We start from the raw sequence: 12,009 nt of genomic DNA, 5'->3' as shown, positions 1-12,009 counted from the left end.
AAGATATAGAAAAATGTATTGAAAAAGAGCTTAAACGCTTCAATAATGAAATAAAATCTTTATATACTTATTCTTTCAAGACTTTATTATGCAAACTAAGTTTCGGTCAAAGACTTCGTCAGTGCTTATATAAAAATTCTTATTCAAATAGAATATTCAAACTTAAACTTTTCTAATATTCTATAATCTGTTTGAATAATATTTTTTATTTAAGCACTGATGAGGTTTTTGACCGAAACTTAGTTTGCATAATAAAGCCTGGAAAGAATAAATATATTATTTTTCCTCTAGTAGTTGAGATCTCTTTATTTTTTTTCTACAAATCAAAACATATAATAAAATCATTATATTAAGTTTAACCAACTTTAAGAATACAAACTACAAAAATAATCTTCAATTTCTGTACTTTACCGTTAGCAAACCTACATTATCTAATAAACTTTATAAATTAATAAAATTTAAAAACTTTTAATCATATTCAATTTAGTTTTTATTGTTTAATTATAAAAATTATTCACTAAAGTTGATAGATTTAAATAAATTAAAGGCCACACTAGTTAATGAAAAAAAAAACGTTTGCAGTAGCAAGATTAACATTCTAGCAACTCTGCTATTCGCATACACTTACAATCATTAATAAAAAGAAACTTTTTTTCAGAAACCTATTAATTGGCGCTCCAAAAATGAAAACAAAAAACAAAAGTAAGTTAGATATATATTATCAGGTTTATTTTATGTAGAACACTTTATATTTTAACTAAATGCTTTTTTAGCGACAGGAATTGTTATTAAGTGCAGTATAAAATCATTTTTTGACAAAGTAACTAAAAATTGCTCTGCTTATTTTCCACAAACCTCTGAGGCAGGAGATGGATTTGGATTTTCTATAACGAAAACTCCAAAAACTGATATAATAGAAGTAAGTTGTTGAATAAATGTTTATTAAAATTATAAAAAACTAAAGTTAATACTAAATAACAATTACTTTACAAACAATAGGACAGACTTATTTAAATAATATTCAAGGAATATTAAAATTAAACAACCGGGTATACTTATATCTATTCAAAATATAAATTTAAGCGTTTGCCAATAAAGATCCTAGCGAAACAAGTTCACTTGAATTTATAATAATAGCAAATTTAAACAATACTATTTCATTATTACACTAACCAGTATTTATTACGGCCATAATCAACAAAGTTGAGATGCTACGAGCCATCAATAATAAATAATGAACTTCACCACACGACTATCAACAACAGCATCCGCTACAACCTACGACCGGTTTCGTCCTGATTAGGACTCATCAGGCAGACATAGTGGCGAGAATCCGCTCTTGAGATCTAAACCAAGCGGGATTAAGTTCATATGCAATGAAGCGACCGTTTGTGGGTAAAGTCCAAAAAATAGACGCACCCAAATCGTTCACAGCCCAACGTCCCAGACATTGTCAGCTTATTGTGAGATTTTAGTCATCAACAAAGTTGAGATTTGTTGATGATGGCCGTAATAAATACTGGCTAAAACTGATCAAACGAGCGTAGACTAAAATCTCACAATAAGCTGACAATGTCTTGGACGTTGGGCTGTGAACGACTTGGGTGCATCAATTTAACACACTTCAACGGAGCTATAAAAGTTAAGAAATACTGTATTTCATAGCTCCGTTGAACTGTGTTAACGCACAAAAATATGTGTTAGTGTAAAAAAGAAAGAGTACTGTTTAAATTTTTTTTTTTTTTATATTATGGTAGCTGCATCTCACAAAATATACGCACATAAACTTTGGGTATTATTTTGTTTTTGGCTTTTACTAATTAGTCTTATCCAAAAACGCCATAAACAGTACGAATATTTATTTTGTTACGTAGATTTTAAAATAAATGTTTTTAAAGTTTTAGCTTGGGAAAAAATGCTTAAATATATTCATATAAAACTAGATTTCCTTTAAATACAATTATACTTAACTTTAAGATAGCGTTAATTTTAAAGTAAGTTTCTTTGTAAAAGTTGAAACAAACTTTGACTTAATTAAAAAAAACCAAAAAGTTTTAAAATGTCAAAATAAAAGCAGTAAATTACCTTTTAGTAATAAGACAGTTGGGCAAGAGCTAAACTTTTAAAATACTACTCAAAAAATTGAATTTATCAAAGTATTTCAATATCTTTTATTTAATAATAATTTAAATAAAATATATATTGTTTAATTTAAAACTTATTTCTTTTGAACGTTTAGGTTGTGAACTTAAAGTATTCTTATATTAAAAAAAACACCACTAACTTCTAACAATTTTTTATGACGTTTGTTTTTTATACACTTATGATTATATTGTAATACAACTTAGAAAATACACGCTCATAAACTAAAGTTCAATAAGTATTTATTGAAAACTTAATTTGTTTTTGTAATTTAACAAATTTTGGTAGTTTTTATGCACATAAGTAAAACTACAAAAAATTATTATTTTTTAAAACTTGTAAAATAAAATAAAACGGTCAATATAATTAGTTATATTGAATTTTTTATTATTTTAAAGACATCCTTCTTGCAGAAATTTTATTCTTTGAATTTTTTTTTTCATAGTTTTAAAAACTGATAAGTTATTTGTAAGACTAATGCAAACTTTAAACAAAAGTTTTAAAATTTTTATAGTTTAAAAGACAACTTTTAAGACTTCTTTATTACTTACTTTAAAATAATTCACATCAATTAACCTAAAAATATTTTACAAATATTGTTTTCGATAACGGAAAGGTTTTTTTTCGTGCACCAGGTCCTAGAACCAAATATTTTGAGCGCTTTATTTTTTGTTGTTCAATAAACAATATGCAAAGTGTAATTCGATAAAAGTTATCCTAATGATTTGATAAAATATCACAATATTTTTGTATTGAAATAAGCTGAGACAAAATGTTAAGAACTTTTATATATTAAATAACGCTCATAAGTTTTTATGGTTGTAATACATTGAACAATTGTTGTCAAAAAAATTAATAAAATAACTGGTGCTTACTTTAATGATGTCTGCGAGAATACATCAAAAACATATTAAATATACTAGAATAAAATCCCAGGACAACAAAGGTTTAACTATCTATTTTACAAAAGTTTATTTTTTGTTTAATTTTTCTTTAATGATTACGACTAAATAATATAATTTTGAAAATATTATTGTCATTTTTTTTTTTAACATCTTTAAAAATAAATATCTTTGTTTTTTTAGATTTATAGTGCAAAGCCTTTCAAGCTGTTGAAATTTACTATCTATAACAAACTGTTGAGTTTAAAAACTTTTAATTTAAAATTTATTGCTTTAAAAGCCTTTTTGAATGTTCATAATTTTGAAACTAAATATGTGTTTATTTTCAAGGTATATATCAAATAGCTAGTTTGTTGTCCTAATAATTCTTAATTTATTTAATCAAAATAGTTTTCAACAGAAACGTCTCAATGTTTGTTTTTTATTTATCTTAAATTAAAAAACAATTTTATTGACAGGAATGTGCTGTTTTTCGGCGTAAACTTTCCAGCAATAAAACTGATGATTTTATTCCAGGAAGTTGTTATAGAAGTTTTAATGAAGGGTTGTCCTGGCAAGAAGATCTATCTTTAAAAAATAAAGGTTTAGTCTCGTATACAAAATTTTGATTAAATAAGTTTAAACTTTCTATAGAATATATGTTCTAAAATTCCTCGAAATGATTAAAACAATAAAAAATTGTGTTAATATATTAGAGATGAAATATTATATAGAGCAGTGGTTCCCAACCTTTTTGATGCCCCGCACCCCTAAAGTCTCTTAATTTGATCTCGCACCCCTAGTACTGTATGCTATTATTATTTATTAATAATTTGATTATAAAATCATTGTTTTTATTAATTAATAATTTGTATTTTAATTTTTATGATAGTGTACTATATTAACAAAAACAAAATACTTGGAAATTTAGAAATATAATAAACTATATTCGAACAAGTTTTATCTATTTTTTAATTTATACAAAAAAAATGCTTCAGCCTATGTCTTTTTCATTCAGTTTTTTAAGATTTAAAAATATATTAGAAGTGAGGAAAAAGCACTGGATTTTAAAATATTAGGCTTAAAATTAAAAATAAACTTTTTATACATTTTGTTATGAATATGTGTACTTAAAAAGTAAAAATCATCTGTTTTAAGTTAAGCTTATGTGATGTTTTATTTTCAGAACTAGCAGCTAGGAGGTTTCAAAATAATAAGAGTTTGAGTTAAGATTTTTTAAAGTTAAAATATTTAAAAGTCTTAAATTGAAAAATATATGTATAAAAGCAAATACTAAAAAAGTTTGTATGCTTACAACAGTGGCGTAGCATCATATTTTGGTCAAAAAAATTCCCTAAATTAAAACTTTTGTAATTAGCTATAAAAAGATCTTTTTATAAGTAATATAATTGAAATTAATTCATTAAGTAAAATAAGTTCGAAGTAACTGTTTTAAAAAATACTTAGAATTATTAGAAGTTACTTAAATGAAGATTACATTATAAATGTAATAGACTTAACAGAACCTGTTCTTAACAGCTAATAAAAAACCTGCTTAAGATACTAATTTTTAATAAAGTATTTCAATTAAAATAGATGCTAGCTCATAAACTGTTTTAAACAACTAATGGCCAGTTAAGAAAATAAAATATTTAAAGAATAGATGATTAAAATTCACAGGTGTAAAACTCTAAGAAAGCTTTACTGAAATGTTAATTCTAAACTAACAGCTATTATATGAAATTAATAAAATGAATTTACTTCTAGAAAAGCGCTCTTGCTCTATGATATATAACTAAAATTAATTTATTCAGAAAATTAGCGCCAACTTCTTTTCATAACACAATGTACTTTTTAACTTTGTAAACTTTATTAGAGAGTGAAAGTCTCCTTATTTATCATACAAAAATGAAAAGCCATCTCGCACCCCCAAGGGGTGCGAGCATCCCTGGTTGGGAACCCCTGATATAGAGTATCAAACTTACTAAATTTAAAACGCTATTAGACAAAAAAATCATAGTTTAAATTATTTTTGTTTTAGTTAAGGCACAAAAATATTAACTAAACAGATTGTAAATAATTTGTTAGTTATAAGCTTATTTAGTCAAAAGTATAAACTGACTTAGTTTAAATAACAACAATATGTCTAAATTATAAGTTTCATTTATTGTTATAAATATTAACTAAAAGATATATAAAAAAATTTCAAATAAAGAAGACTCTTATATGTTTTGGAAGTATGTTTTAGCTTTATAGCTTAAAAAAAAAACTTACTTACACTGAATCATAGCTGAAATTTGTTTTAACTCAAGTGTAAGAGTGGTGTACGACTCGATAAACAAAAAAGTAAACAGTATTTTCGTACACCAGTTCCTTAGACCAAACTTAGTTTTGAGTGCTCTCCTTTACCGTATGATAAAAAAATCTATATATACCAACTTAAAGTACTTTAAGAAATTTATAGTTTCAAAACTTATCATAACACTCATGTTGTTGAATAAGTATAGTAGAAAAAATAAAGTTTCACCTATTTGTGTTTTTGAAATTTTGTGTATCGTTATACTTATGTATAAACAAAATAATTGTTTCGAAATAGATTTATCAAAATCTTTAAGATTTTTATAGTAATTAAAGTTTTCAATACGAAAATAACCAGTTCATAGAAAAAACTACTTTTTAAATAAAAAAAACGTGTATGATGCATTTAAATTTATATTTGTATATATTTACAATACAAAAAAATAACTAGCCTTCGGTTTGTTTTCGGCTGTTTCAATGCTTTACGCATATCCACAGAACAAAGAAAATATATATTGTTTAAATTACAGTAATGTTTATTAAATTAAAATTTTAAAATCTACAATTATGGTTTATTATATTGCTTCAAAAAGAATTGATCATCGTTTATCAAAAAAAAACATTAGGTTTCAAAAACTTGTGTAAATAACTTTACTGCGTATACTTAGCTTTTATAATTACAATCGTTAATATAAATTTAGCTTTTGGACCTAAACTAGTAGACATACTATTTGTTTTGGATGGATCGTCGTCTATGAGAAAAAAGTTTAGTGTAGCTCGAAACTGGACAAGAGAAATGGCTAGCAAGTTTAATTTGACCAAACCAAACCTAAATATTGGCATAATACAATATTCTACGAGAGATAGTAAAAAGTAAAAAAAAAGCTTAGAATTTTACCAAATTACTAAAATTTTGTTATATGCTATTTGAAAATTAAGTTCAACAGAAGTTTTGATAGAAACACTTTTTAGCTTAACACACTTTGGTAATTTATCGTTATGGTATTATGAACTAGGTTAAATTAATTGCTACTTAAACCATGATAAGCTTATTACTGAAACATAGCTTTATTTAAAAAGAAAATATTTCTAATTTATAAATATATCAACTCTATAAACTATTTTTGTAAATGTTTTTTAATACTTTACAAAACGTTGGTCCTTTTTTTAATTACTGCCTTAAATATGTATTTAGATATCATAGTAAAAATATGCTGTTAACTCAACTGTATACCTTACATACTATAAATAGTTTTAGAACATGTATTTGTGGTGTACGACTCGATAATCGAAAGGTTCCCTTGTACACCAGGTTCTTAGACCAAATTTTTTGAGCGCTTTTTCATCGTTCAATAAACAATATGAATAAATTAATATGAACTAAAACTAAGTTCATAGAAAAGCCTTAAGATTTTAAGAAAAATGAAAATATTTATTGTTTTAATATAGAGTTTTACTTTCGAACATCCATAGTTAATAGATATACAAATAAACCAAAAAATTACTCAGTTTCTATCTTTTATTTAGTTAGTAAATTATAAGAGAAAAAGTCGTAATTTTATATATGTTGGTGAAAAGCTTTGAACGGTTAAGAAAATTAGTTACAATCTAATTTTTAAAAAGAAAGTTTTAAGTAGTTTTTTATCTTAAAATAAGATAATTAAGTTTAAATTAAGTGACATAAGATAAAAGAAAAGTTTTATGCAGTAAAAGTTTGTTGTATTTATGTTTAATAGCAAAAAATATATTGAATCATTTAAGCTATTTACTTCAGTTTAAAAAAACATCCTTTTAGTTTTAATAAGCTACAAAAGACTTATTTATAAATATACAAATATCTTTTAGATCAATTTATAATCAACAACGTATAAAAACAGAAGTGAAGCTAGGAGAATACCAATCTAACCATGATTTAAGTGTTGGTTTTGTATTTAAACATATTTAAAGCAAAAATTAACAGTGTTTATTAATAAAATTAGGTTGCAATCAACGATATCGAATTATTAGGTGGTGGTACTGATACGCAGTTTGCAATGGAAAAAGCTTTCATAGATTTTCAAGTTTCTCAAAATTCAAGTGAAATTAAAAAAACTCAAATAATGATTTTACTTACCGATGGAAGGTTTTAGTTTACCTATTTAAAAACTGTAAAAATGGTGTTTAATAAAAATATACTTTAACTACAAATTGCTTTAAAACTTTAAAACTTTCTAGGGCTTCAGTTAATAACAACGTTGCAATTGCTGCACGAAAACTAGAAACATATGGAATCATATCATTTGCTGTTGGGGTAAAAGGAGCTGACAAAAATGAACTGAGGGTTTAAGATAATATTTTACAACAAAATAAATTAATTAAAGTCAAAATCAATAAAACTAAGTACTTACGTTTAATAAGTACAATAAAAGAACTTTTCTTTTAAAAGAACGTACACAAAACTTTGTATTGCTTAGGGTTAGTAGTATTAAAGTTATACGATCTAGTTAAAACATATTGTAAGTTTGAAAAAATATGTAAACAGTTTACAGTTGTAAACATAATTGGAACGTATAAAAAATAAAGTAATGTTTTATGAATTAAAAAACTAATCTTTAATCGCTAGTAGAGATTTGATCAGTTCTATTAAAGTTCATTATATAAACATTTATATGACAGATATATAGATTGTTTTTATGAAACAGTAAATGATAAACTTATCATAATAAGTAATAAATCCTTATAAAGCGTATATTTTTTATATTTGTTTTAGGAAATAGCAAATGGGTATGAAAGTAGAGTTTTTTATGCCAACCGGTTTGATGCTTTGTGGTCAATTATAAATGATCTTGAAAGACGTATTATACAATCACTAGAAGGTAAGTAGAATAAAAAAAAATTAGTAACTAGATATTCGAATAAACACAATAACTTAAAATTTATAAAAAGGTTATAAATCCTAAATAGAAAGTTTTTTATTGGGAATTTTAGAACAATTCACTCAAAATAACTTACCATTTGTTTTTGTTAATTTTTAAACCAAAACAAATAAATATTTGTTCCATCAAAGTTTTTTATAATTAAAAGTTTTATTATACGGATAAGCTATTAAGCATATGTTAAAATAATGTAAAATTTTAAACTATCATTTTTTTTATAGGCTCGTCAACGAATAACCATACTGTTTTTTATTTAGAAAATAGCCAATACGGGTTTTCTTCAAAACATTCTGTTCAGGTAATTTTTTTTTAATATAATAAATTTAAACTTAAAATCGTTACTTGAATGAGTGTGTGCATGGGAAATTAGTTTGAAAAGTATTCATATCTACTATGGTCAACTACAACCAGGTAAATTTATTTATTTTAAATAAACTTAAGAGTATATAGTATTTATGCAAGTGATCAAATAAAAATCAGTTAGTTTAAAAATTATCAGAGAAGTTTAAATTCGATAACTGTATACAGTTTAAGAATTTAGCTTCACAGTTTTGCTTATCTTTTACAGAGTTTTACTCTAATTCTAACTTATCTATATATTGAATATATGTTGTACATAATAATATTTTTTATTAATGACACGTATCACCATGCAAAAATAAGCACTAATACTAATAATTAGTATTCTTCCTCGCCTTCTTCTCCTTCACCTTCTACGGAATCAACTCCGACCTCTTCGTAATCTTTTTCGAGAGCTGCAAGATCTTCACGAGCTTCAGAGAATTCCCCTTCTTCCATACCTTCACCTACATACCAGTGGACAAAGGCACGTTTTGCGTACATCAAGTCAAACTTGTGATCGAGACGGGCCCAGGCCTCAGCGATGGCGGTCGTGTTGCTCAACATGCAAACAGCACGCTGAACCTTTGCAAGGTCGCCTCCTGGCACAACTGTTGGTGGTTGGTAGTTAATACCAACTTTGAAACCAGTTGGACACCAATCGACGAACTGGATGGTTCTCTTTGTCTTAATAGTCGCAATGGCGGCGTTAACATCCTTTGGTACAACATCTCCTCTGTACAACATACAACAAGCCATATATTTACCGTGACGAGGATCGCACTTCACCATCTGGTTGGCTGGCTCAAAGCAAGCGTTAGTAATTTCAGCAACAGAAAGCTGTTCATGATACGCTTTTTCAGCCGAAATTACTGGAGCGTAAGTGGCAAGAGGGAAATGGATACGTGGATATGGTACCAAGTTAGTTTGGAACTCTAGAAAAAAATTCTGGTAAGTGAACTATTTTTCCAATGTTTTTTCAATTACTATTTAAATATTCAGTAAAGACAAAAGTATACAGTTATACGAAGTTATTGAAATATGATAGTAAAACATCGTATGCTTAGTCCATTATATTAAAGAATTCTAAAAAGTTTTCAAAGTACTAAAATAATCTAGTAATTAAATTGTTCAAAATATTTATTTTTCAATATTTTCCCGTAGCACAGTGAATATCGGATGTCAACTAAATTAAGTTATCTAAATAAAGTTGTTATAATACTTTTGTGTTCGTGTTATGACAACTATTTTATTGCCTTAAATAAATGGACATACGATGTTTCACTGTGCAACTTTAACTACAACGTGGAAGTGTGAAGTTAAAATAACAAAGAACAACGACCTTAGTCCATTGAATTTTAATACTTGAAAAGTGTTCAATATACAATATATTCATTAACATTTCGTTTGGATCTTTTACTACTAAAAGTCTTTAAAAAGCTTGTGTTGTAAAACTTGTTTTGTTTATAGAAAACAATTCAAAAAAAAAAAAAGCTTTATTTGATATTGAATAAGAAATAACCAGTAAGATCGACGTTCAAAGCACCATCAAATCTCAAGGAAGCAGTGATGGAAGAAACAATTTGACCAATAAGTCTGTTCAAGTTTGTGTAGGTAGGCCTTTCAATATCCAAGTTGCGACGACAAATGTCATAAATGGCTTCATTGTCAACCATAAAGGCGCAGTCTGAATGTTCAAGAGTAGTGTGGGTTGTCAAAATTGAGTTGTACGGTTCAACAACTGCAGTCGAAATCTAATGAAAAAATGAGTTTTAAAATTTCAAAGTTGTATTCGTTAAAACTTCAATAAATAGCTAGTATATAAGCAAGACTTTGAAAACTAAAGTACGTTCAAGCTTAAATTACGCAAACTGTGGTTTAATAAAAGTTTGTAGCTTTGTAGTTAACCTGTGGAGCAGGGTAAACCGCAAACTCTAGTTTGGATTTTTTTCCGTAGTCAACTGAGAGACGCTCCATCAACAAAGATGTAAAACCAGACCCAGTACCTCCACCAAAAGAGTGGAAGATAAGGAAACCTTGTAGACCAGTGCACTGATCAGCCAGTTTACGGATTCTGTCCAAAACAAGATCAACAATTTCCTTTCCAATGGTGTAGTGACCTCTTGCGTAGTTATTAGCAGCATCTTCTTTTCCAGTAATCAATTGTTCAGGGTGAAATAATTGACGATAAGTTCCGGTTCGTACCTCATCTATAATTAAAACATGTAATAAATTTTGAAACTAAACTATATTACTATACTTCCAATTTTAAGGAGTTCAAAGAAAAATTGTATAACAGCTTATAAGAAGCTAACTTTTGTTATCACGTAATATATTATGGAGTTCATTACGTGTATTTTAACAAACGTAAAACAAAAATGTACTTTTTTTATTTTACTACTAAAAAGTATGTTTATACTAGCTTTTACTTACCGACAACAGTTGGCTCAAGGTCGACAAAAACAGCTCTTGGTACATGCTTGCCAGCACCAGTTTCGCTGAAAAAGGTGTTGAAAGAGTCATCACCACCACCAATCGTCTTGTCACTTGGCATCTGACCATCTGGTTGAATACCGTGCTCTAAACAATATAATTCCCAGCAAGCATTACCGATCTGAACACCGGCTTGTCCGACGTGGATTGAGATACATTCACGCTGTATTGTAATTATAAATTTAAAAAAAAACCATAGGTTTTTACTGAAGTTAACTTTATTCACACTTTTCAACAATTGTTTTTTAAATTATTTACCTTAGTTTAAAATCTAAGTAACGAGCTTTAAAATATTATAGTCTAACTATTTATTTTTAGTAGTACATTTTTGAGTAAAAATTAATCAAATACTAAAACATAAATGTGCATGAACTTAAAATAAATACTAAACGTTTACTAATTAAAACCAACCATTTTTTGTTTGTAGTTTGTAAATAAGTATTAAAGTTGGAACGTATAGAAGCGTTTGTTCACGAATTTCGCAAGTCGACTTTTTAAGTTGTCGTCTTGAATTTACTCGTGAGCAATCTAAAACTACGCCCGCCTTTGCTTATATATAAGCGTTTTTACTAGCTTTGTTGTGATTGGATGAACACTCATAACCGTTGCTTCGTTGCTTAAGCAACGCTCTTTGACGTCACTAAGGCAATGTGTTGTCAGGGCGAAACATAAGCACAGCGATGGGAAGCACAGCAACGGATTTTTGTTCTATCGTTTAAAAGCCGCTCGATTGTTATTTGCTTAGCACTCATGTTGACTTTTCAAAGCTTAGCAACTGTAGAGCTTGTTTTTTTTTTTTTTGTTATTAAACGCTTTTTGTCGTTAACAAAAGGTCTTGAACAAATAAAACATTGAAGAAGTTTTTCTTTGTCTGTCTCTTTGCGTCGTTTTCGTGGTGGAAACTTTTTAGAATAGTTAATTAACTGATTTTTTTGAAATAT

General features: G+C 27.0%; 2 protein-coding genes across 2 annotated transcripts; one reads left to right on the top strand and one right to left on the bottom strand.

Moving 5' to 3' along the window:
• The first annotated feature begins 664 nt into the window (after positions 1 to 664).
• On the top strand, positions 665 to 7,647 carry LOC145828587 (matrilin-1-like). Its single transcript, XM_082936341.1, has 7 exons — positions 665 to 702; positions 774 to 919; positions 3,503 to 3,626; positions 6,023 to 6,194; positions 7,167 to 7,239; positions 7,301 to 7,443; positions 7,536 to 7,647. The coding sequence occupies exons 1-7, from the start codon at positions 684 to 686 to the stop codon at positions 7,645 to 7,647; spliced, it is 789 nt and encodes a 262-aa protein (XP_082792467.1). The 5' UTR covers positions 665 to 683.
• Positions 7,648 to 8,846: 1,199 nt separating this feature from the next.
• Positions 8,847 to 11,639, bottom strand: LOC145830037 (tubulin alpha-3 chain). The gene is made up of 5 exons (XM_082937932.1): positions 11,480 to 11,639; positions 11,009 to 11,231; positions 10,484 to 10,785; positions 10,098 to 10,329; positions 8,847 to 9,510 (listed from the first exon to the last, which is right to left on the bottom strand). The coding sequence occupies exons 1-5, from the start codon at positions 11,480 to 11,482 to the stop codon at positions 8,915 to 8,917; spliced, it is 1,356 nt and encodes a 451-aa protein (XP_082794058.1). The 5' UTR covers positions 11,483 to 11,639; the 3' UTR covers positions 8,847 to 8,914.
• Between the last annotated feature and the right edge of the window lie 370 nt (positions 11,640 to 12,009).

The sequence above is a fragment of the Thalia democratica genome, chromosome 2 (genome assembly GCF_965202585.1).
Source record: "Thalia democratica chromosome 2, ktThaDemo2.hap1.1, whole genome shotgun sequence".
In the NCBI taxonomy this organism is placed as follows: Eukaryota; Metazoa; Chordata; class Thaliacea; order Salpida; family Salpidae; genus Thalia; species Thalia democratica.
Note: the sequence above shows the minus strand (reverse complement) of the source record. Positions and strands in the feature narration are given on the sequence as shown.

Excerpts from the sequence above, each read along its gene's own strand:
- LOC145830037 (XM_082937932.1), bottom strand. Across the intron at positions 10,786-11,008 it reads CCTTGAGCCAACTGTTGTCG|ATGAGGTACGAACCGGAACT; the intron begins GTAAGTAAAAGC and ends TTTTAATTATAG. Across the intron at positions 9,511-10,097 it reads TTTGAACGTCGATCTTACTG|AGTTCCAAACTAACTTGGTA; the intron begins GTTATTTCTTAT and ends ATTTTTTTCTAG.
- LOC145828587 (XM_082936341.1), top strand. Across the intron at positions 920-3,502 it reads CAAAAACTGATATAATAGAA|GAATGTGCTGTTTTTCGGCG; the intron begins GTAAGTTGTTGA and ends TTTTATTGACAG. Across the intron at positions 3,627-6,022 it reads TCTATCTTTAAAAAATAAAG|CTTTTGGACCTAAACTAGTA; the intron begins GTTTAGTCTCGT and ends ATATAAATTTAG.